At 37.2% G+C, this 26504-nt stretch overlaps 1 protein-coding gene across 11 annotated transcripts in view; it reads left to right on the forward strand.

The window, feature by feature from the left end:
• The window catches only part of LOC131986692 (RNA-binding protein Musashi homolog 2), a 273297-nt gene extending 248394 nt beyond the window's left edge, over window positions 1-24903 (forward strand). For 4 of the 11 annotated variants that reach the window (XM_059351763.1, XM_059351768.1, XM_059351767.1 and 1 more), the window contains 4 exons: window positions 8666-8845; window positions 13771-13925; window positions 20981-21051; window positions 22643-24903. In XM_059351763.1, coding sequence (XP_059207746.1) covers window positions 8666-8845; window positions 13771-13925; window positions 20981-21022 — 377 coding nt within the window. In that variant the 3' untranslated portion in view covers window positions 21023-21051; window positions 22643-24903. Of the gene's footprint in view, window positions 1-8665; window positions 8846-13770; window positions 13926-20980; window positions 21052-21118; window positions 21934-22639 lie in introns of those variants that run through there. The other 7 variants (XM_059351770.1, XM_059351773.1, XM_059351772.1 and 4 more) reach the window with 4 other exon arrangements.
• The last annotated feature ends 1601 nt before the right edge of the window (window positions 24904-26504 follow it).

Consider the following 26504-nt stretch of genomic DNA (forward strand, 5'->3'; position numbering starts at 1 on the left):
GTCTAATAGATTTGTTAAGCACTGTATGTCTATTGCCTATATGAGCACTAGCTAACCTGTCTTCGTATTCAGTTGAGTGTAGGTTGCAAAGGTTTGCAAATCATGACATTCTGTTTTATTACTTTCTTCACAGTGCCCCGACCTTTTTGGAGTCGGGGTTGTACACGTGCACACACATACAGACAAACAAATTCACCCTCCTGTCCTCATTTGCACTAAATTCAAATCAACAGAGGGAACACTGGAAGCCAATCAGATGCTCTTTCTTTTCACATCGGGCTATTTGATTTCGCATTTTCAAAACAAACAATTTGCCCCAACAATTGCAATGAACATCACTAAGAAGCAGGAATGTTGATTTGGGGTTAGCAGCAGCCAGGAAGCAAGAGACGTGATGGCAACCATTATGTACAGTTTAATTCTGACAGCTGCAAATGGAAGAGAGACAAGTAAATGACTATGAACAGGGGGTGAGGGGAGTGGGGAGGGGGGGAGGGGTTAGAGTGGTGAACAGTGACATCATGGGCCTGTTTTAGAGTACTTAAACAGCCATGAGGCAGCAAAACATCACTCTCCATGCTCCCTCAGTATATGGCAGAATCTGTCTGCAAGTCAAGAATATTATCACAATAATAACAACAAAAAACTGGAATATGGATGTGATCAAATAAATCAGCTGTATCCTGTTTTATTGTTACCATTTATTTACTGTCCTGTTCTCTAGATAAAAGCTTCACCAATGCATCTTGATGATATAACAAGTGCAGTCCTTCATTCTGTGGTTTGTGGCTTTTTTGACGGAGTGAAAAATGATGTATTGATTATTTATCCAGTGTTTGAGATGATGCTAATGCCACACTACATGGGCGAATACATTCAGTGGTCTCTTCTTCTCTCTATACAGACACAGACTGAACAGAGGACACAGATTGTTGAGGCTTGACCTTCCTCTCTGTGTATTGTCTGGGGATGTTGCTGCACCTCTGTTCTATCTTTCAGTTTAATGTGCAGCACTCAGGCCAAATCTAACCCCAGGAATAGCAATTCTAGTCGGTTTATTTTTTTGCTAATTTAAGTGCAGACGAGGGCTTTTGTTGTTATAAAAAAAAGAAGCCTTATGTATGATATAAGCGTGCATTCTTTGTGCTTTGACTCCACCTACAGTTCCCATAAAGCACCACATATTATAGGCTGTCTGGCCCAGTAGGTGGGAAGTCAAATGTAAAATAAAAAAAATAAAAAGATCTACTTCTTTCACATGCCTTAATATATTGCAAATAAAATTATCCTTTAACCACATCTTTATACAGATATGTTTCTTTACAAGAAACCTGTTTGTGGCTGCCTCTGTGTGGGATGTGAGGCTTGTTTGTCAGCAGTACACACAGAGAGTGTTGTGAACGTGGAAGACATTTTCCATCCCTGACAGAGGGCACTTTCACCCTACTCCCAAAGCTCAACAGACAAAATGACAGCATGCTGACTTCCCTCTCTATGACAGACCACTGCTGATGACAAGGTGTATTTTGGACTTCTCACTGTGGCCTTCCACTTGCAGCAAACTATACCCTAGACGCAGCTGTAGTTGTGTACCATAACAAGAAAAGTTACTGAAGATGTAGACTCTGCACCATCTTTCAAGCTTTGCTAAGATACTGTATATCCTACATTTTTCTTGATATTGTCCTTGAGCTACAAGAAAAGATCATAGTAACTATTTATTATACTTCTCTTGTAATATCTACACATAATGGAACAGTTCACCCCACAATCAAATACATATTTTTCCTCTTACCTGTAGTTTTGTCTTACAATATTTTCTTTTTCCTTAACTACACCTGCTGCCAACCGTATCACCATGCAGAAGGAATAGTTTGTTACTACTTGCTCACCTGAGCTAGCAAGCATTACAGTTCAGTCAACCATCAGTGCTTACATGTTACACTGTCACAATAACACGAGCGTCTCTTCCATGAGTAGAGACACGCTTTCTTCTGTAGTGTGATACAGTTGGTAGGTGTAGTTCAGTAGAAAGAAAATAGTTCCCTCATGGAACTTCTCACAACATTGTGTGTGGATTATCTTGAGTAACCATGTCATGATTTCTAGGAAGACACAGATTTTCCACACACAAAGTGCCATCTACAGATAAGAGGTAAAATGTGTTTTTTGTTTGGGGTGAACTGTTCTTTTAAAAAGAGTTTTTCATACTTTCCTTACAAACAAACATAATATTTCTCTTACTGTAAAGAAAATGCAGGTTAAAGAGGCAGGCAAAAAGTAGCAGTTATCACAGTTGGAACACTGAGTTGTGGTTACCTCTAGGACAGGCTCTGCAACATGTTTTATTGAGTAAAAGTTGAATCTGATGTGGTGTCAATCCAGATACCTTTTGAAGAGGTGGGTCTGAAGACGGTGAGGTATTTTGCTGCCCCGATCTCTACCAGGAGCATGCTGCACCACTAAAGAGCAAGAACAAGGGCTAGCCTTGATGCATGTTTGTGAGGACGTTTGAGAGACTGTGGCTCCGGGCGAGAAATAGATCAGAGGGATCTGGCTACTGCACAGAGTTTACCATCGCCTGCAGGTAGAGAGATGCTGGCCCATACATGGTGCTATAAGCCAGCATCACGGATTTGAACCTCATCTGAACTACTACAGGGTGCCACTGGAGGATGCAAAGGGCAGTCACTTTATATCAGTTGGAGGGGCTGAACATCTGCATAGTAAAGCAGCAAGGAGGAAATTGCTAATTTGGAGATGACTAATGCATGCACCAGCACCTGGGCTGCATTTTGGACAAGTATAATCCACCTCTGCTGTTGATATGAAGGATGAACCTGCATAAATGAGCCACAGTTCCAACTTTAACTGAGACTGGCAGGCAGTTGATACATGAATATAATTCTAATATCAGACATTTATGTCAACAACAACTTGCTTATTAAACTGCATACTAAATCATCCTGAAGACTTAAAATGAACGTCCAGCTTGTGGAACACTTTGAAAGGTCACTGTTTTACTAATTCAAAGGCGAGTTATCATTCGGTTTTCTTCATTTTAAAGCATCTAAAATCTCCCTGTGCTATAGAATTGTCAGATAAAAATAGAGGAAATTGCAAGTGATGCAGATGTGCAGATCTGACAGTCCAGGGAACTTCACAGGTCCCAGCCTACTCTGGTTGAGTGTTTTCCTGAGTCCCTCTGAGCTTTCTGTGAAGCTCAAATGTCAGTCTCAGATCTAGCTCTACCTGCAGTGTACACAAAGCCTCATTCAGCTGCTTTTAGAGGTCTGGGTTACTTGCTATGTACAGTAAGTCTGACTTGACTCAGGTGCTCAAAACTGAAATAGAGTTGGCTTTGGTCAGAAATTGGACTGCAGTATAGATGGCAGAGGCCAGTTTTGACTCATGATAGTCTTTTTAAAAGCCAATTCCTCGCCTCCTCTTTGTTCTCTTCTCTCTTTTACTCATCTCACTTTTTCTCCTACCTTTTTTTTTCTCTGCCAATGAAAAAAAAGGAAACTCATGTGACAGACATTTCCAAATTAAGATCATTATCAATTTCCTCCCAACAAGCTCTGTGATCTTCAGCAGTGCCTGAGAGGAGACCAGGATTGGCTGTGTGCACTGGTCTTAATCAATCTGGCTCTTTGTGAGCTCAGGTCCATTTGTCCCAGATGCTAATCTGCAGAGCTCAGCTCCGAGGCCAGAGGCACTTTACATGTATTTGGTGCAAAATAACATGAGCAGGCATGCCAAGCCCATCCTGCTTGGGTTTTTGTCTAAGGCCCAGGGAAAGATGTGACACATCGGGGAGGGCAAAGTGTCCCTTTGCGCCTCCAACACGTAGCGGTGGCTCTCACAGCTGTGGGTAGCAGATGCTCTGAGGTTACAGGCACAGGCCTTTAGGGACATCACCACTCTGCCCTCCAGGGGCTACGTATGTAACACACTCTCTAAAGAAACTTACTGAAGGCTTATTGGGAGTAAGGTATTTTGTAGCCAGTCCTGTAAATTCAGTTGTGAAATACAGTGTGTGTTGTGTTCTTCCTAATCAGTACAGGATTGTATGTTTCATTTGCATTATGCGTTTATTTGGAAGTGACATCATGACAAACCATTTGTAATTACATGCAGATTGCAAAGTAAATTGCATTATTTCCTCTTACCTCCTGAAAACCATGATGCATTTTGATAAATGGCCCAAAAATATTTTTTGTTAGGTGTAAGAAGAATTTTCTATCCACTAGTACAATATCTGAGTGAGTAAATGTATATCGCCCTTCCTTCTGTATCTAAACGACCGTTAATAAGCCAGTTCACTCTCAGATTTCAGTCATAGTGAGTCCTAGATTTCTTCAGACCACATAAGCCTGACCAGACATGTTGGAAAAAATGTGTTCAGCCAAAAGGCCAGGGCTGTCAGCTCCGAGCCTGCTCACGATAGGATAATCTGTGCCGACTGTCGATAACTGTGTGCCCTTTCTTCGTCCCAACCTGACCAGATCCCACACAGGTTAAAATCTGCATTGAAATCACTCTGTGTGCACTGATTTACTACACTGTTGCACATTGTTTTACCCATGATCCACTATTCCCATTTCCTCTTTAACTTTCCACAATCAATCCCGAATCACGTTTGAAGATAAATATAAATCAGTAGCCCTGTTGAGTTTGTCCATTACTGGAAAGAACAGTAAGAAAAGGGAAGAAACAGGCATAAAATGAAGAGTAAAGAGAGAAAAAAACAGAGGCCTGAGTATGGGTGAGTAAATGCAAGAAGAAATCATCTGTTAAAATTAATTAGCCAAGCTTCTCTGAACACAAAATGACAAGACATTAAATATGTATTATTTATGAAATGTCTGTGCTCTCTGAAAAGGGTGTCTAGTGCTGTTAATTACTCAGCCATTCATTCAGAAAAGATTATTTCAAATGGAAAGTGAAAGCAAGGCTAGACAGCAAAAGAGCTGTTAGTTTCTTTCACGCTATTTTTAAATGACATTGGTGAAAATGGAAAAGCTAATTATGGTAGCTCTGAAATTCAAAGCTAATTTGAGAAGCAGCATGTCAGGTTTATTGACATCTTCTGTAGAGTGATGTGGTTTGATGGCCACCAAGGAATCTAACTGGTGCCGCGAGGGAAAGGGAGGAGCGACTGCATGAGAAATTATTCCTTGCAGAAATGAAAATAACTTTCGCTAATAGATTTTTATATTCCCCAATCCCCACTATTCCCTGTTTGCTGTCTGTAGAATTAACAGGTATATTTATGTACATTCAAAGAGTATACATGACAAGTAAAGGCTTTTTTTAAGTGATGTTTCCAAACATTCACAATTTTAGAAAACCATTAGCATAAAAAAATATTAAAAATACAGGTTTTGTTGTTGTTTAGTGTAAGTCCCTGTATTTAGAGACCTACTTATCAATTCCAGGGTAAATAGCAGGTTCCAGCAGAGTTTTTAATTATGCTAGTGAGGTTGCTGATTTGTTGACATTTGCATCGCGAATCATGCTTTTGAAAGTGTGTATGTATTGTTGAGTTTCTGTGGGATTTTAAATGAGGATAATCACAAACTTGGTGCAGAACACTGGCAAACTTATGAAAATATTTTTCACATTCTGAAGTCCCAACAGGCCAGGGAGCATGACGCTATATTTTATCATCAGCGTGATTAGTTTTATTTTCCAACTAGTGAGAAAAAGAGCAGCAGTACTTTCAAGGTTTGTGATTCCTCCTTAAAGGCAGTCACCTGGCAAAGTGGGAACGAGAGCAGGGCATTTATCCACTTAAAGAGAGCCACCCCGATGATGTCAGTAACAGATGACTGCAAGACACTCCCCTCTCCAACGCCTCGCCGCCAGCTTTGGTCACTGAGGGCAGAAGGGAAAGGGGGTGGGGGTAGGGGAGATAATTACCAGTATAAATGAAGCCCTGCGAACGATTCGCACTGCTGGGTCCCCTGATCTAGTCTCCAAGGCAACCTCAGCACGCTCATTTGTTTTGTAGATGAGTAATTACATCCAATTAGTGGCCAGTGGAAAAAAAAGGAGTCCAAGAAAGGCCCATTGTTCTGGATAGATTGTGTGAATATTAATAGTGGGAAGGTCTGAGGCACAGTGATATGATCGGTGATACTAATGCAGCTGTGGGCACACTCTGCCCAGTCTCATCCTGCATAACAGATCAGATAGCCACTGATGAAAATATATGGCTTTGAGAATGTGTGCCCACATGTTTGTGCATGAGTGTCTGAGTTGTCCTCTGGTCCAGCTGCCAACCTCCAGCAAACAAAGCCCGTTACTTACCTGAGCCTGCCGCACCTGCAGACAAAGCAACGGCATGCAGCTTCTGATCATTTCTCAAATGTTTCTTACCTGGCTAAATGTTATTTACAATCTCTGAAAAAATATTTCTCAGTAGAGGAAATGCATATGTACAATGTGTATATTGTACATGTTTTTACTGTAACCTCTCACCAACACCCAGCACTGTAGTTGATACACTTAAAGGGTTAACGACCATTAGCTGTTTGAGGGCATGGCCATCTATAAAGACCAGTCATAAACACTGTGGCTTGTCTGTATTTCTTTAGTCTGACGTGGTGCTAAGCCCAGAATGTAGCGAAGGTGACCCAAAATAGACTAGTGGAAGGGAAGGAGAATGTTGCAGCCTACATCCAGCGAGTCAGACGATCTATACATAAACATTATTGGAATTGTCAATAGACATCTGGATTCTTGTTTATGTTCAGTGTAGGTGGCCATGTCAATTAATTCGTGCAGTGTGTAAAATTCGCAGGTTGAGCAGAAAGTCCAAATAAAAGCTATAATGTGAGTTGACACAGCATGTAGGATTAAAAAAACACACCATCTGCCCAGCTTAATGTGCTTCAGTTACTTACTATTAGATGCCTATCTCAAATGTAAATAACTTCTGTAACCTGCTGCTAACTGTACCATTATCATTATTTTAATGTGGGGTTGATCTAATTAATACTGATTATTGTAATAGCAATAGTAACAGATCTTAATAATATTAATATTTCTTTGTAAAGTCTGCATCATGCAAATCAGAAAAATATCCTTTCATGAGTGAAAATTCCTTTATATCCAACTCACAAGATGATATTTGATCTCTTGTGACAGTGTGTTGTATGGTCAGTTGTATAGTACAGTACATGAAAGCAGCATCCACAGATATGTTCATTAGTAAGGTGTTGTGAAAGTATTATAAAAATGAAAGTAATGATTCCAGTCTCGACACTGTTCTACATTGGTGACATATTTGGAATGGCTTCTTTATGAATTCCCAATAACACGGGTTGTGCTATTGTCAAATGTTTTTTTTTCCCTGTTATAATTATTCCATTGATCCAGTTTTCCTCATTAGCAAGGCCAATCAATGTTCTGTGACATTTGTCTAAGTGAAGTAAATGGAATGATTGGTTCTTGAGCTTTGTTCAATGTGTCAGGCATTATGTGACGTACGTGGGAAGCCTGCCGTATTTGGAGCCTATAATTTGATGAGTGGGCAGACAGCCCACAAGTGGTGAGATCAGAGTGCTAAAAAGCATTGGCGGAGAGAAACATGGCTGGTGCTTACATTCCATTTGGCAGAAGTGGACTGTCTCACTCTGAATGGGTAGAGGTGAAGTGGCTTTGAATGGCTATTCGCTCCAGGACCCAAATAAAAAAACAAACACACAGCAGGGGAAACCCAGCATGGAAAAGCCGGTGTCACCAATCTCAGTCCCTCCTGAGTAGATTAACTCTGTTATCAAAGAGGTGTGAGAAGGAGCAGTTTCTTTTAATTGCACTCTTTATATGAGCAGCTTGTCTCAGATTAAGAGGACAAGCAATAAATGCCAGCACGACTTATTGCTGAAAGACTTTTTCTAAACTGTTGATAATCCACCATCTGTGTCAATGAGAGAATTGTTGGAAGAGGCCAATCTGAGACGTGCTTAGGGTGTTAGTGCACTTGAAAATGCCTATCATCAATAAACATGAATGTCTGTATCTCAGTCATATTAAAAAGAAAAAAAAACCTTATCTGTTGCTATTTGAACAAAAAAAAAGCTTTAAATTAATTATTGATCGGTGCACACAATGTTTCTTTTCATTTAAATGACAAAAGCTTCCTTCAGGTGTGTCGACGAAGATTTGTCGGTTTGAAATGAGAAATGTATTGACCTGTGTTTTAATGATTCTTCAGTTTTATCTCACTCCTTAATGACTAATGGAGGACACAGGTCAATTATGCAAAAGCCAAAAAGATCAAAGCTGTGGCCTTACTGTTTATTTTGTATTAATTTGTATTGGTCCATTTGAATTGAGAAGGTTTTAATTGCATCCTTTCAGGGAGAGATAGTATGTATCCATATTTTCACAGCTAATGTATATGATACAGCTGAGCGTATCAGACACGGACCAAATGTCAAGGGGGCCTGGCCACATGGTAGGAGCTGCTGGGGAGGGAGGGCAGGGGGGGCAAATAAAGCAGAAAAACGTATTCTATGTATTCTAAAAAATGGTGTAATGCACCACCAAGCTATGCTTAACAATCTGGACATTGACTTTGACAATGAAAAAGTTGTTTTCCACAATGATGGAGTCCCCTCCCCTCCCCCTCCCCACCCTATACTGTATCTCCCAGGCCTCCCCGATTATGGGTTTTACTCTACGCCCAGTGACCAGAGGGGGGGGCCCTGCTCCTTTGCTGACTATGGCTCCCTGGGGCCCCAAGCGGCTCAGATGCTGCACAGTGAGCATGCCACCTCCGCCTGCAACTCCCCCCTCCAGCACCTACACAGCCCGGATCAATTTAAGAACCCAGGTTTGTATATGCGCATCTATCTCATCCACTTTTTGGACTTTTCAGTTTGATTCATGACATTATTCCATGCAAATGGTCTAATCTTTTTTTTATTTTTTTTATACATTTTCTCTTGTTTTTGTTGAAGAAACAAAAAAAAAAATCCCCCCTTGAAAAAAAACAACTATAAAGACACGTCTTGCTGACAAAATAGCATTGCATGTTCTTCCTCCCTTCTTTTCAATTTTTAATGTAGATTTTCTGTTTCTTTGTGAAGTTATGTTCTAGCTCCTGCTTGCACTATAAGGGGCCGGCACACACAGAATGTAATCCTTCATTTGCATGTGAACAAAATAACTACTGATGATGTCGGAGAGTACACTGGCCTCTCTCACACAGCTCAAGTTTATGTGAATTTTGAACAGCAAAGGAACAAGTTAAAGTGTGGGAGTGAGAGTCATTTTTTAGTCGAGCCCTTTAAGTATTTTAAGTGTAACACTGATTGCTCATGTTATTAGTGTGTGAAAGCCTGACAGGGAAATCAGTAGAAATGCTGTGCGATGTTCTTCCTCAACATCTTTGCATAATACAGCCATTACAACACAGGCACATTTTCATATTGTGTGCTTTCTGGTGTTCCACCTTATGTAATCATAGCTTTCAATGTAAATATACTTCACACTGACATTTCCATTCCTGCATGCAACACATAAAATATTAGAAATCCATGCCATTTTTTCAAGAGCAGAGAAAAGTCTTCAGAATTAACAACCTTTTTTTGAATACTCCAGTATTTATCTTTTTTTTTTAATTACTGATAATTCTATGATCATGGTTGCACTGACATGACGTACCACCAATGTTTAATTCGTCTATAGTAGTAAAAGAGGTCTAGTTTAGTGGAGGGCCTTCATGTGATGTGGGGGATTGTTGAAGGTGACAGTGTTGACCTACAAACAGCAGTTAGGCTCCCTGTCTCTAGAGACTCGTGTGCCCCTGCTGGGCTTGAATCATGCCCTAGACTTCAGTCTTGTGACTTCACTATTGTGTTCATACCTCCACATTACAATAACAGCAAAATGTTAAAATCAAAAGAGGGTAACACTTTATTTGAAGGGGTATACATAGGACTGACACTGTCATAACCATGACATGACATCTGTCATTAAGATGAAGGAGGCTTTATGCATGCTTATGAATGTTGTCATTAAGTGTCATTCGGTCAATTATGTAACCTTTAATGCAAAGTTGACATTGTTTGGGATATCTTTGACTAGAACAGGGGATTACTTCCTCAAACAGAGGGCCTCGACATATTCACGTACATGTACATTTGTACTTTTGGGGGGACAAAAACGAGGAAAAAAAGAGGATCATTTGTTCTTTAAAAAAAATTGTGATCGTGTATGTTCAAACAGTAAGGAAGGAAGTAGTTAAACAGATTTTGATACTGATTTATAACTACCTAAGTCAACAACTTAAGTGTACTAATACATGATTTGTTTTCCACTTTTTTGTTTGCTGTGACAATTTGACAATTTTTTGACAATTTATTTGCTTTAGACATCTTAAACAATGTCAACTTTGCATTAAAGGTGAAATAATTGACCGAATGACACTTACTGACAATATTCAAAAGCATGCATAAAGCCTCCTTCATCTTAATGACAGATGTCGTGACAGTCTTTTGCATACCCCTTCAAATAAAGTGTTACCCAATAGAGGCTGTCCTCTCTCACCCTTTTGGACCAATAAAGTGAGTTTGTCAGTGTGGGGCCAACTCTCCCCTGATGGTTAAAGTGTTGGCCAGCTGCCCAGGGCAGATGTTGGCATTTCTGTCTGTCTGTACAAACTTTAGCTCAGCAAATAGAAAAAACCACAGACAGGCTGTATAGAACCAAATACGCAGATGTGATTTTTTTTTTCTTGAAAGCCTGCTGTTTGAACGTCATTGTCACAACACTTGTGCAAGTGTGACAGTACGACAGTAATAGTTCATGCATTTCTTCATGTAGATCTGTTAAGCAGTGTGAAGTGTTTTAATTCATACACGGCTGCATGACAGGGGAAGGATTACTACTACTTTACTGCAAATGCACACACCAATGCTAGTATCTCTGATGATGCTGAGGCCCTGTGTAGCATGTTAATTAATTTCACATTATGGTTTCTTTAAGAGTAGAAAGGATAGAAATCACCTCAGTGTCTAGCAGCAGCTACTGTAAGTCACGCTGTTGGACTCTGTTGGTGTGTGGTAGTTTTTTGTTTGCTTGGTTGGTAAAGCGCAGTTTTTTTTCACCTGAGAGGACATGTTCAAATCCAGAGTGAGTCAACACAATTTATGTGCTTGCTGTCTGTGAAATCGACTTTGTATTTGTAGCCAACCTTGACCCTAATGATATGAAAATCAGAGACAACATTATAGCAAATGGAATCACAATGGTGCTTTTTATGTGGCTGTTTGTTTAAGTAGATGACGGCAGAAATTACTGGATTCCAGGAAGTATACATTAATTTTGTGTACTTATGATGATGATTAGCAGCAGTAGGTTGTAGATTACAAGTATTTTATGGTCAGTGCTCAATCCACAGATACAAACACTGTGCTAGCCTGAAAAGGAGAATAGGGTATGTGCAGTTTGAAGGCAAATGTCAATGATAAATGATTTTTTTTTGTGCACAGGGCCTACATCTGTGCTTTAGCACTATGTTATGTGAATTAAAATGAAGAAAATGTTGCTTGGAAGACAAAGATAGGGAATGTAGCACACAGTGTTCTGGATAGAGTGAGACGTTAGACATTCATTCATTCAGTCTTTCCATTTTTCTTTCTAAGTACTTCACAAAGACAAGTCACTCCTCTCTCCAGTCTTTCCAGTCAGATGTATCTGCACCACAACTACCAATTCTCCTTATTCTGAGCCAGGTTTTCACCGAATTTTGATTAAACATTTCAGCAAAACAAAATGCCAATGAATGCTTGTTTTAGTTCACTGCTGTTTCTTAGGAGCTGGTTGATAGAGATAGGCAGTAGGAGGTGCTAATTCTCTACTTAGAAAACCATTATATCATAACAGAAAAGGTGATGCCATAATTAAAAGAGCGCCAGTGAAACCTCAAACTGAAATTAAAATATGACATTTCTTTGAGAAGTGAATGTGAGGACGGTTACATCAGATCGTTGTGGAGCAATGAGGAGACTCTTTATCTGCCACTATTTTTTGCAGAAGCTTTGCAGAAGCTTTGCAGAAGCGTGAAACTTTTTTGCAAAGATTTCAAGATTATTTCGAACATTTCTGTGTTTCCATTTTTTTCATACGCAAATTGAAAATGCACATTAAAGCAGGTGGATGGAATCGCAACTAATCTGACCCACGTTGCGCTGGAAATTATTTTGCTCCCAAAGTCAAATGCAGAACTAGTGCAGCCCCTACATTTAAATGAAATATGAAATGAAAACAGTTTCACAGGGAGAGGGGTGAGCCACGCTCTTAATAAAAATCACCAGTCATAGAAAATGAGGATTGCCATTTCAACTGAAAAAGTCCTTAATTATATAATAAGCCAGCCTACTGGGGGCTGTGCAGGCAAGATAAGAGCACTAGCTGCTCACTGTTTAAAGTCCTTACAGTTAAACAGCAGTGTCAACTCCACTAGATGTGTGTTTAGTGAGATGGCTTCATTTTTCTGGAGTGCTTTACACGGATATCTAGAGTATGTTTTCAGGTGCTTGTGATGGACCTAACCTGTGTAATACAGCTTTGATAGATGGAGCAGTGATATGCTAAACATGGTGACATTGATACAGTTTGTATACTGTGTGCGAAAAAGACATGGGATGCACTGCAGTTCCACTCTATATTACTTTACTTGTATTACAAAGACTTCCTCTCAGGCTTCATAGGGCTCATGAGTTCAAATGTACACAAGATCGAGCATTTTTCTGTGGCGGGGAGATATTTCTTTTTAATACAGATTTTTTTGTTCGCAGTCTGTCTTTGAATGAGGGTGAGACGGAGGGTTATGTGAAGCTGACAGCAGAGGAGATTGCTGTTAAGAAATCACTGCATTTTTCTTTCTCCTCGCCTGTTTTTTTCCCCCTGCATTGCCAGTGTTATTGGCCTTTAGTAGGCATCTGGATTTTCAAAAGAAATTTTATTAGTCTGAGTTGCTCTTACTCACAGGGCAAAGGTGGTAAGTCATGTACAGTATTTCTTTTTTATCCCCCCCTGAGTTTGGACCTGCACATCAAGTCGGGTCAAGCTTTTATATTTCCCCCTTATGTCTCCTTCTCTTGTCTCACATACCTCTTTTGCTTTATGCTTGAAGTTACACCAGCAGACTGGAAAGGCTGAAGCACACAGTTGAAATTATGGAGAATATTTTTAGTCTTTTATTGACGCTATCTATGAATCATAGGTCATATAGGGCAGCATTAAGTTTTTCAAATATCTCGGTTTAAAATGCTCGAATGAAATCTAATAATCCTGTGTTACTCTTTTAATGATGTTTTACAAGTACTCCTTCACATTATGCATGGCAACATTGACACTGCAACCTTACTAGTTTCTTAGCATGATGGAAGTATTTCTAGCTTGTTTTGTGTTGTGCATGATTATACAAAGTGAATGTTACTCCTGTGCATAATACACACAGCATGTAGATTATATTCAGAATATCATACTGGATTCACTCTTAATTTTGGCTCTTTGTAATCTTATTAAACCTGATCCCTGCACCATTCTGTCAGTTAGTATCAAATAAAATTTAACAGTTCAATAAGCAGAAAGTATTTGTAATAACAAAGCAAGGCCTTTGAGACAAAGAATCCAGTAATGTGTTCTTTTGATTTAAACGTTTCTTTTTGACTGGTAGCTGGTAAGAACCGTGCTGATCACCGATGGATGTTTCTGAGCTGCTCTGCTCCCTGCTGTGTTTGTATGCAGGCACCAACCCGTCAAGGCCCGGAGGTTTCCCTGGTGCTAACAGTCCAGGGCCTGTGGCTGACCTGTATGGACCTAGCAGCCAGGATTCAGCTGTGGGCAACTACATCAGTGCTGCTAGCCCTCAGCCTGGCTCTGGGTTTGGCCCCAGCATCACAGTGAGTAAATGGAGACCACCTGTCGTGTCTGACTGCACCTTGAGCTCAGGCATCTTCTGTGTCAGAATACCAACACTAAAATTAGACACTAAGCCAACGCACGCTGCATATGGTCACGGTGTTCTGTAACACTGGACTTTTTATCATAAGGAGTAGAGCTTACTAATTATAAGACTTTACCTGTGGTGGAAGAAGTATTCAGATCCTCTACTTAAGTAAAAGTGCTAATACCACACAGAAATGAAATGACTCCACTACAGCAGAAGTCCTGCATTCAAAAGTGAAAAAGTACAAAAGTATCAGAATCAAAATGTACTTAAAGTATCAAAAGTAAATGTACTCGTTATTCAGAATGGATCTACTCAGATGGTTTATGTGTTCTAAATATATTATCAGATTATTTGCATTGATGCATTTATGTAAGCAACGTTTAAATTTTCACAAGGAAGGACTCATTTTAACTCCTTATTATACTGTAATGTACTTTAATTTATTTATTTTTTAATCTAATCATTTTACATCTTTTGTGCTTTTTATGTTAAAACTTAACTGTAAAAGTAACTAACAACAAGATTTCCAACCTAAACTACAGAATAGACTGTCTGTCAACACCACCCATACCAACACATGTGAGCGTTTGTCAAAATGACACATATGATCATTTCGTAGCTCACGGTACCACGGCTCCTTCTAAACATAGCACACACGTTATAATACATATATGTACGGTTGCGAAAAAGGCTGCAGTTTCTGTGGATTTATGCTACAAAACAACTAGGTTAAGGGGAAAAAACTTCCTGATAAATCATTATAAAAGACAGTTTAAACAGGAAATGAATGTACCTAACTGTTGTACCCTAAGTTAAGTAGAAAATGTGATTCACAAAGCGTGAGCCACTTAAGTTATGTAAAAAAAAAAAAATGTAAGTTACTAAAAAAATTGTTAACTTTTTTTTTCACACGGTCCTCGTTCTCCTGGAAGAGAGTCCGCCGTTTGGCTTTATATTGTCATTTTTCAGGGGAGACCAGCCTGTAACTAAAGCTGGCAGCTAAATGTTGCTTAGTAAAGAATGCAATATTTGCCTTTGTAGAAGTGTAAAGTTATATAAAATAGAAATACTCAAGTAAAGAATGAATACCTCAAAATTGTGCAGTACAATACTTGAGTAAATTAACTTAGTTACAATTTACCACTGGACTTTACACATTACATTTCACCTGCCTCTGCATCTTAGCAAATATCCTAAATCCAGATAAGCAACCAGTCAGTAGAGTTACTCTGCAGAGAGGTATCTACTGTCATTGAGTGCAGAGGTCCCATAAGCATTTTGTCCATCAGGGTAAACCGTGTCTTAGCTCTCAAAGTTATCTGTGTCAAATGCAAATGTTTATTCCCCTTAGCTGTTGCACAAATCACCTCACTCCAGACTCTGTGTCACCTTCCCAGAACAAATTTCCTTTATTTTTAGAAACCCATCTGTCCCAGAGCTTGAGTTTGCTCCGTCACAGGGACAATGCTTCCAAGCAGGTTTTGTCTCTCCCAGTGTCCTTGTCCAGGTGTAGTGGCTCAGCCAGGTGCTGTTGTACTTTCTCTCTCTTGCTGATCAGTTAGCTGCCAATTTGCTGAATCTACCCATAAGTGTAGGACAAGCACGGCTATTAGAGGTGATGGTAACAAAGAGGTGATCTCAGTCTGACGGATATGTGACTGTCTGTCTTGTCCTGTATGTCAGTTGAGTTGATGTGCAGCATCCCTGCTTTCGCTCTAATCAATAATACATCAATACAAAAAAATGCTTGAAAGGCCCAAAATAAAGACATAACCTGGTCGAACAGTGTGACTTTATTCAATTGTGGAATATAGTTTACAAAATAGTTTTCTCCTTTTTTATAACCCCAAGTCTTGCAGGGATCATCTGAAAACCGATTAAAACCTGAAATAACGAAGCTTCCTTGATTAGCATTTATTAGCAGGATATAAATATTTAACAACTGGTTTAAATCTCATTATAATGTAGCTTTGTGCGGTGATGAGGACATTATGAAGTGTTAACTAATGTACAGTATTGGTTAATAATTGTATCTCCATCTCCTGTGGAGACATAGTTTTACATCTTTCAACCAATCAGAAGCCATGTTTTTCAGAGAAACTTTTTTAAAAACCTACTTTGTTTTAAACACTTGTGAGAGTCCGTTTCCAAACAGACCCTAGTGCTGTTCGATTTACTTTGAACATAATCCGACCAGAATCCAACCAAATTAAAGGAAATGAACCAAAATGCTAATTTGTCATTGCAGAATTATCAACATGTTGCTCAAAATTACTTAATATTTGCCTTGGTGATAGAAGCATCAAAGCTCTCCTTCTCTGATTCGACAGTGTCTGATCGCAGCACATCATCTGTGGAAATAATGGATCAACACATTGTTGACGTCCCGCAGCCTCAACAGGAGCTCCTTCTGAGCGTTTCTCTCCACATTAGTTTGGTGAACACCAGAGCAGATTACGGCTGGTAGAATCAAACGTACTCGGTTTGCGCTCGGCTCCACGTTGCTTTGTTTATTTCCGTGTTTACATTTTTCACCGCCAACTTTACAACCAATCAGAAATTATAGTGGGAGTAGATTTCCAGCCCTCAACTTTCGTACACGCCCCTCTGCAAATCTTTTTGTTTTATTTGGTCCTCTTACATTTCTGCACTGTGAAAGAAACCAGACAAAATACAAAACCAACAAAATGTATCAATTCCACTCTGATTCGGATGAACCAAACAGACTGGGGTTGTGAAAGCGACCTAAGTATGTAATCAATCAGTGATTCGTAAATACAACTAATCCAGTTGTTATAAATGTTGTAGTATTGTTAAATTAGCCATCTAAGAACAGGAAAAGATGCATTCTGTATAATCCAGGCATTCAAATGTTTTTATCTTATGTTCGGGGTTCAAACTCCCCAAAAGAAGACTCAATCAGCAACTTGTTTACTTTGCTTGTGTGTTGGTCTACCCCCGGACCTCTATGAATAATTAATCTGAAATGTTACCATGTGAATTTTATGGCCCCTGGCAAAGTGCAGCGGGGCTAAGCTCTCCGACTCACTGCGGGCTTGTTGGGGCATGTTTTTTCTGTTTTACATGACTGAACTGAGTGACACAGTATAGGTTATGAAAAAACACCTGCTTTTCTGAAAGAAACTAATTAATGCATGGCTTAACTGAGGTGGAATAACAACAAGCCCATTAGTACTGCAAGCAAGCTCTGCAAGACTACAGGGTGAAGACACTCTTTACAAACTTTATCGTCCTCATTATTATTTTGAATTTCCTACAACACGTACTATTTTATGGTTGTGCTTTTAAATGTGTGTGTTTTGGCATCACTGTGCATCTTAAAAAAAGAAATAGTATAGGAGATTTATCCATTTCTACAAAACATAGAATCAATGGGACTAAGTGTAATGGCTTAGCAGGGATGAAGTGAATGTGATAGCAGTAATGTTGTCAGTATGGGAAAGTGTCACCGGGAGCCAATGTGCAAATAGCTTATGAGAAGATAAAATAGCTCATTTTAATTTCAGTAAATGTGTGTAATTGATTTATGATATCCAAACAAAAACAGAGCTTAACAGAAAAATACATTTTATTGGCTTTTTGCTTCCCAAGCAAAGCCTCTCTTATTAATTGTTTTAGGTCCACTGGCTATCTGCGATAATCTGTTGGTCTCAGTGTAGGAAGCAAAATATTTGTTATGAAAGACCGGCCTGGCTCATTTTCAAAGCAGATTTACCAGCAGATAGTTTACAGATGGAAATGAGGCAATTTGGTTCCATTATTTTCCATTTGTTGCAACAGTTTGTAACCACGCCGAGTTCGAGAATTTAAAAACAAGTCTTTGAATGCCACAAATACTATCAATTCTGAGTAGAAATGTTTGTCTGTTTATCATATTTACCTAAAAACAGGAGATCAGGCAGAATTTAGTACCCATATAATACAGGCCAGGTTCTCTTACAGAATGTCAAATTGTGCCTCTGATACCACGTACTAAATCACCACTTCAGAATTACCCAGTGAATCAAACAGAGTGCAATAAAGCAGAGAGGTGATGCTGCAGCCCTGTGACTCTCTGCTCTCGGCGAGATGATCTCTCTATTCAGAACATTAAAATGGGAAATGATTCAGAACTAAAATGTGCTTTATAATTCATTTTTACCGAGGATGCTGTTGAACTGAATACATGTAGGATCATCATATGTCACAACCTCATGGATGACTTCAGAGGCGCTGATTTGTCGCTCAGTGTCACGCTCCAGTGATTTTATTAATCCCTTTAGCCAATATCAAAACAGCCACTGTGAAGAAGCAGTAATGAACTTAACTGTTTTTTTAATGCAAGACAATTAGAGTGCAATTAGTTGATTGAAGTGATAAAGACAGATAATCGCTGTTGAAAGTGCTTCTCCTTTCAATCCAAGGATTTCTGCAGACCTGTCACCAGCAGAATTCACAGTATCCTGATAACTGAGCTCCTTAATGAAAGGCATTGAAAAACACACTGATCTTACTGAGGGGTGTTTATGATCCTATTCTCTGCATGCTTTCAGATTAAATCAGTTGTGTGTGTTAGCATAAATATGTGTTTTATTATCTCCTTCACATATTTTTTTTTCACTATTTTGTTTCCACTGAGCTTATTGTAACCTCATAACTGTATGTTGGGCATAGAAAGTATTATAAAATTATTGTATATTGAATGATTTAACCCTCTGTACCCCAAGCAGTTTTTCTCACGTTGGCCATGTTAATGTGATAATTCATTTGTTTGATAATTTACCTGACAAAAAAATGTCTAGTGTATAAAAATCTGTATACAGTGCTTAACAAATTAATTAGACCACCTGTCATTAAAACAAGAAAACATAAATATTTTAGAAATCTTTCAAAAGCTTGCTTAAAAGTTGTTGTGTTGAAAAAGATTTTTTTATTGTTTTTTAACCTTTTTATAGCCAGATGTGAGCCGGCTCTCTGTTCAGAAATGTAAGCTAAAAACTCTAATTTGACATCTTAATCAAGAAATTATAATGTTTACTATTTTTACAAGTTTTTTTGTAAAACAGTAAATTTGAAAATTCATGGATAACAAGAATAATTATATTTAAGCATTAAAAATATCGTTTCAGATAAATAACTTATACATACTGATGTATTAACCATTACAGGAGCATAAAAAATTATTCCTGTTAATTTAGGATAGCTGTGGCATAAACCGGGTCATCTAACACATTTGTTATGCACTGAATATTTATATAGTATTTTTCCAAGTTTCAACAAGTGTTACCAAAAAGTAGGGGCTGCACATGCTCTGCATATTTAATTATTTATTTTTACAACCTGTCTTGTCCTCTCCTCTCTGTTGTTCTCAGTCAAATCATTCATGGCTTCTCAGTTGTGCTGAGGATTGCAGAATTAAGTGTTTTTACATGACCTGATTAGTGCATTTTTTTTTGCATGATTTTAAATTTGACATGTAGAATAAAGTGAATTCGACTAAATATTAGGGATGTAATGATGTGTCGCGAGACAGTTAAAAACCGAAACAAATGTGTGACGATTTAAATCGGTTGAGAGGAAAAATTGATCGCAATACTCTTTTCTAACAGCAGAGGGTGTAACCGCACAACACCGACATCTTTTCATTCACAAATCTTCTGTCAAAAGCTCGTCTGCAGATAACATTAAGTAGAATTTGTATTTGGGTAATAAAACCAGCATTTTCAAAATACCCAGGCACCCTGTATCACAGCGTGATATATGTGCCGTTTTTAACAAATCAATACGTTTGGAAATCGTTCCAAAATTCAGTGGATAATTCTACCTTGAGATTGCAGAGTACCTCTTTCCTTCGAAAGTTGATGCATCGCAGCCTCTGCTAGCCCTGTTCCAAGATGGCGGCACTTTAGGCACGCCCCTCCACAGTCGATGTGGCGTCTATGTATATATGTCTATGAAAACAACCATTGCTCTTCACCATAGACCACGGACTTTTTATTGAAGGAAGGAGCCTCCCCGTCAGTTCTGTTAGCAAACAACAAAATAATGTCTAAAAGCCGCTGTGTGCTGATTCAAGCTACTACCAACAAGTTAAAGAACCAGAAATAAGTTTCAGAAAAACTGAACTTAAAGAGGACAAAAGTGGATATTAGCTAACATTAGCTTGCTAACATATTGCTAACATTAGCCTGCTAACATATAGCTAACATTAGCTTGCTTACATATAGCTAACATTAGCTTGCTAACATGTAGCTAACATTAGCTTGCTAACAGCCATACGATATGCTGATCTTCCTGAAAACAAACAAACATGTAATTAGCAAACTGAATGCAGGCAAGTTTTAGTTTGTTTATTTTATGAGATGTATTTATTGGTATTGTTCATTTATTGCTATGGGATTTGTTTTAAAAATCAAAATTTATTTTTTGTTATTTCACATAAAATATAATTTCAGGACATATGCATTGCCTAAACCCTACCTTAGAAATGTTGTGTTTTGTATGAGAAATAATTAAAGGAATCTTTGTAAAAAAAAAATAATAATTATAATGTGAGAACATCGCCTCATATCAGAACTTGTATCGAATCGTGAGTTGAGTGCATTGTTACATCCCTACTAAATATTCCTCTTTTTTTTCTTAAATCCAACAATAATTTATGTTTTTACAGTCACTGGCTATGATAACTTGTTGTGTAATTTTGGCATTAAAAAAGGCATTAATTCAAGGGGTTCAGGGGGTTAACAACTTCTTATAGTATTTCTAACTCTTTTTAACACCTTTTACCATTAAATGAGTCCTACTTCCTGTAGTCATTTTGCAGCGTGCACTGTTTCTCCATTACAACAATATGCAATGAACTTGTATAATATGTATGACAATAGTTTCCTGCTCTGCTACTGAACATGATCAAACTGAATCAAAAACGTTCACATTCATGATATGATACTCACTTTTCTGTCTTTGAAATGCATACTGACAAAAGCACTAACTGTACACTTTTAGGGCCCGTTGATTGCGACAGCTTTTACAAATGGATACCATTGAACAGGTGGCCGGTTGCCATCTCATCAGAGGTATTGCATTTTATTTACTGTGCATTTCTATCCCTCTAATACATGTTCATCACATCATTCTTCACAGAGCTGGTAGTAAAGTGTGAGTGTGACCTGAAGGTTTATGTCTTCATAAATCAGGAGGTCTGTACAAAAATATTCTCATTGATTTAAACAAATTCAATCACGATCAGTTTGTTTGTTTGTGTGACTTACTGTGGGGAAATGTTATACTTCAATCACATGCACACATACTACCAGTTTATCTTTCTTTAAATATTAATTAACATTTTTGAAATGTTTTCCTCAAGGACAGAACTCTCATCACACTTCTTCACTGCTACAACTAAAAAAACCATCTAAAACTGTTTTACTAACAAGTCAATTTGCCTTGAATCATTGAATATTAACCAAGCAGTAAATGACTATGAAGAACCCAATATTTCAGTTTCATCATGTTTATTTTGTCACTGTAATTCATCTTTATTGCTAACATTGTCCCTCATACGTAAATTCAAAATGTCTTGAGCTTTTGGTCTGCTTGCAGCTATTTTTGGTAGATATGATGTGTGGTGTGTGTTTGTACATATATGTTTAAATGTTTAATTTCCCACTAAGCAATCAACCAAGCTAAGCATTACAGCTAGTAGCACATATATGAACAAGCAGTGTAACTAAGCAGTGTAGACTTTGTGAAAAATGTTAATACATGCACCAAGTGGGCGAGACACTACAAAAAATAAATACAAAACTTCTAAAATGCACTGACCAAGTTTGAGATTTTGGACTAGTTTGCTTCCAAACATGTCTAAAATACACACTTAGGTGTTTATTTGACTGAACTTTTATCTATTTTCTATTTTCTAACAAACTTTTTTTACAAAGGGGGTTTGTTAAAATCAATAATTCATAGCCTGATTTTTATCACATTTCATTCCTAAAAGCATTGCAAAAAATGTAGTTTTATGGTTTTTGACTGTATTTTCTAGATTATAGTGATACATAAGAGATTCCTCTGTTAAAAAACTTTTGTGTCTAATATTTCAACAAAATGAAGCGAGAGTTTTTTGAACGTGGCATTATCAAATGTTCATGTTTTTCTGTTTTCAAAGTTTATGCAAATTTGTTGTGTTTAATTTAGAGAATGACTGGTTTGCATATTTATACATGAAATTTCAGAAAGATTACAAAATAATTGGGAAGAGGTGAAACACACATTAACCTCAACAGGAGGAATGAAAAGGCCTATCCAATGCACACACAAAAAGAGAAAAATAATAATCATAAATTAAAATAATAATTGGCTCTTTACTCTATTCAGCTGTAGTGTCTCCCCATAAACAGGCTGTTCTTTACTGTAGTCATGTTACACATGCAGCAAGTTTTGACCTGCTGCTATTTTTTGTTCGATGCTATTGTTTCTCAGGCATCTAAAATATTTTATTTTTAAATCATATTAATGACCACAGATTTCTATCTTTAAATGTCACTGTGAATTCTACAATTCAGTATTTATAGTCAGGATTTTTGCAAATGACACAATGATGCATCGGGGTTTTCTAATGCTGTTGCCATCCTTTTTTTGTTTTTCTTTTTCTTTATCACCCAGCAGAGTATATCTGGTGGCCCAGGAAAGACAGGACGAAGTTTCTAATTGGCTTTGTGTGCAGGTGATGCTATCCAACTTCAAGCACTACAGCATCACCCGGGCAAAAAGAACGAAAGTCGGAACCATATGAAGAAGAAAAGAAAAACGTTAGTCATCTCAGAAAAATAACAACTGCTGTACTATAATCCAAACCTCCTATAACTTTACAACCTGGTTTGGTATGATGTTTCACGTCGATTTCATTCACCAATTTCCTTCCTCTGTTAGCTTTTGTTTTGATTAGTTTTTAGAGAGTCATTTTAGTTTTTAACCTTAATTTTGTGTCATTTTATTTGATCTTATAGTATATTTGTGTAAATGGATTTTGTTTGAAGTAAAGGGGGGTCATAGCCAAGAATATCTGCAAGTCATGTCTTCATCTTTGTAGTGTAAAGGAGAAACGATTGGATGATCCATTCAGTCTTTCCGCAAAAAAAAAAAAGAAGCTCAGTGTGGAGAGACTCGAAGAAAAAAAATTACATTTTAAGGAAAATTTAAAGAGGGTATCTAAGTAATAAATCTTAGTAGCTGTTTTATTTCTTGTGATGTCTCATTGTTAACCATAATTACCTATTTTTGGGCAATACAAAGAGGACTCCAATATTTTTATGGTCCTTTTTTATAAGTGTTGTTTTTGTTGTTTAGAAATATATATATATGCTATAACAAATTTCATATAACTACATTGTGAATTCAAACTTGAGAAAAAGAAATGTAGCTGTACATATTATTCCAGTCACTGCATATAACCAACTCAGTGAGAGAATAGCATATTTTTGTGATGGTGTGTCAAAAAGAACATGTTATAGCGTGTGAATAGAAGAAAAAGCTGTAAACAGTTATTATTCTACTTTTTTCTGCTGGAAGACGGTATAAAACGACCCCGGAGACAAACAGAACACACTTGCTCTGTAAATACTGAAGCCGAATAATTTTACAAGTGTCATACCAGCAACATTTACAAACGGTGAGTTAAGTCAACACAGTTTTAAGAAATAATAATAAAAAAAACAAAGAGCCTGATTGGTATCTTTTGTCTAACTGTTAAGATATCAGTATCATTTCAAAGAGAGAGAAAAAAAGATGATTTAATCCAAAGCACACTGTACTTAGATGTGAAGATTAGAACTTGAACCAGGCATTTTACAGTGCTCTGTGCATCCTGACACTTTTATACTCTTGAGAGGAACTTGTTAGTTGTGTGTTATTGTTTGTTTCATCCTGCTTGTTCCTGATTCACTTCTGGAACACGATATATCTGGGCTCTGTGCTAGAGCCTTTTATGTGATGCTTGTTCTCTGAATCAGTTCTTTTATGAATGAATTAGGAAAGTAAACATTTTGATACCATACCTCAGCCTTTGTGAGTTCTATTGTGGAGTCATTGGCAGGTTTAATTTATTCTATAGTGGCAAAATAAACGAAAACACTGAAAGGTTTAATAAAGCGAGTAATCATTGCACTGTGAGTAGTAAAGTACAGGCCATTTTTTTCCAATTTGCACATGTATATGTCGGCTTTTTAAAAAACGGCCCTGTGCTTTGGGATAGTATGAAGGATTTTGGGTTAATGTATTCATGACTAGACAAACACTTCAGAGTTTTGAGGTGAGTTAACAGCTTGGGAAGTAGATATGTTGCAGGATCTCTTTATATATTAGACCCATGTCTCATCTAAAGATATTTATACAGGGTTAAAAGATGACACTGAATTATTCACTCTCTGTCGCTGCACCAGGTTTTACACAGTATGTGTGGTTGATGATTTTACTCATGACAAACATTTAACAATAATAATAATAATAATAATATGCTCCAGTCTGCTTTTTAATGGAATGAATGGTGTGATTCTCTGAAATTCTTTACCTGCTGCAGGTGTATTTGTTTTGTTTGTTGTTGTTTTTTTTTCATTTTACCCACTTCTTCTTGTCCTCATTTCTTTTCTTTTTTTTTTTATTTCAAAACAACCAGGTAAAGAAATATGCTGGATACTTCTAAAGTAAATGATAATGGAGGTGTGATCAAGTAATAATTTAAAGAAGAGTAAAGAGAAAAAAAACCCTTGTAATGTTCAAATGTAAAAGAAAATAAGAAATACAAAACTATAAAAAAGAAAAAAAACAAAGATGCTTCTTTGCTGATTTCAAGTTTAATCAGAGTTTTATTGATACTTTGTGGTTTATATATTAATAATTGTAATATACTATTAAAATGTACTGTGCATCCATTGCTTTCTCTCTTTCCATTCCCCATCCTCAGAGATCCTACTTCTTTTGTTAATCATTCATGTATTTCATTAGTGTGTAAAGAAATCACAGTTAACTTGTAAACTGAGTGCTGTCTTTGATACCAGTGTAGTGGTCTTTGTTGTTCTCCCTTGCTCTACCTCTCCTTTCTCTCATATTTATCCCTCTCCCTCTCGCGCTCTTTTTCTATCTCCTGTAATTACAACGTAGATGTTATATAGGACTCATTAATATAATACTTGTAGTGAATAGTGGATTTAGGACCAGTCAAGATAGACCTTTCTCTAAATGATCATGTTATTCAGATATTTGCAGACAATTATTTTTAATAGAAGTTCATTGTAATTATTCCCTGTATGTTTTATTTTTTGGTTTGGTTTTTTGCCACTCTCACATGGTTTCAGCTAACCAAAGCTCTCATGGATGAACAATAGAGAAACAGTTGCTGTAAGATGGAATTGTACACAAGGCATTATTTGGATCCCCACCCTTGAATGTTTTAAAAGGGGTGTGCCATACTACCTTAAATGCTAACGCTAGATATGCAAAACTGTTATTTTTCATTATTTTCTAAGAGGGACACAAGCTATAAATCATGGACAAAGATTTTATGTAAAAAAAAATTGAAAAAAAAACATATTTTTTTAAGAAACATACCAATGATTAGTCATAATATCATTCATAGCACTGTTAAAATAATATGTTTGTACACTTTGGAAATATCCCAGATGTGAGTTATTTTTAGATGATCTCTTACTTCTCTCAAAACCTTTATTAATAATTCTAATCATTTTTTTTCTTATCTTCTGGGAACTAGTTTTTGCTTTAATCCATAATCACACGTGTTGACATTATAGAGGCATTACTGTTAAATTAGAAGAAAGACCTCTGGTTTAGAAGGAATATAAGCAGCTGAGCCTGAATCAGGGCTGATTAATAGATTATTAAATTTATGTCCTGACATTGGACCAGCACCCTAAAGCTGTGATTTATTCCAGGGGAAAATTGTATTAAACTTGAATTTAAATGTTCAAAGTTTCCTAGAAGTACCATGTCAAAGGATGTACGAACCTGTTAGATTTACACAAGCAGCTGTGCTTCAAACAAACAAAAAATATTTTAAGCCTCCAGCTGTGAGTTATGTTTGCAGTATCATTTCAATTAAACATGATATAGGTTTTATAACAGTTATTTCATTTATTCCACCTCATGGTGTCTTCAAAATTGAATTACTGTAATATTTTTCTCAACCAGTATATAGACCGTCAAATTACAAACAGTATGTGCAGCTTTGTAAGTGACGCTAAAAGACAAATTATTCCAGTGAATTCAGCATTGTGTTATTTAAAATGGAAAGTAAAGCATTTCTATTTAATTTCCATTTTTAAATATATATATATATATATATATATATATATATATATATATATATATGATAATACAGGAAGAATTGGGAACAAAAATAAAGCTCAAAATAGTTTTAAAAATAACATGTTCCAAGTATTAATGCCTATGTTTGTCTCATTTGCACATTTAAGTGTCAAAAAATATCTCAACAGTAGATATACAATAAATGTAATAT

The sequence above is a fragment of the Centropristis striata genome, chromosome 15 (genome assembly GCF_030273125.1).
Source record: "Centropristis striata isolate RG_2023a ecotype Rhode Island chromosome 15, C.striata_1.0, whole genome shotgun sequence".
Classification (NCBI taxonomy): domain Eukaryota; kingdom Metazoa; phylum Chordata; class Actinopteri; order Perciformes; family Serranidae; genus Centropristis; species Centropristis striata.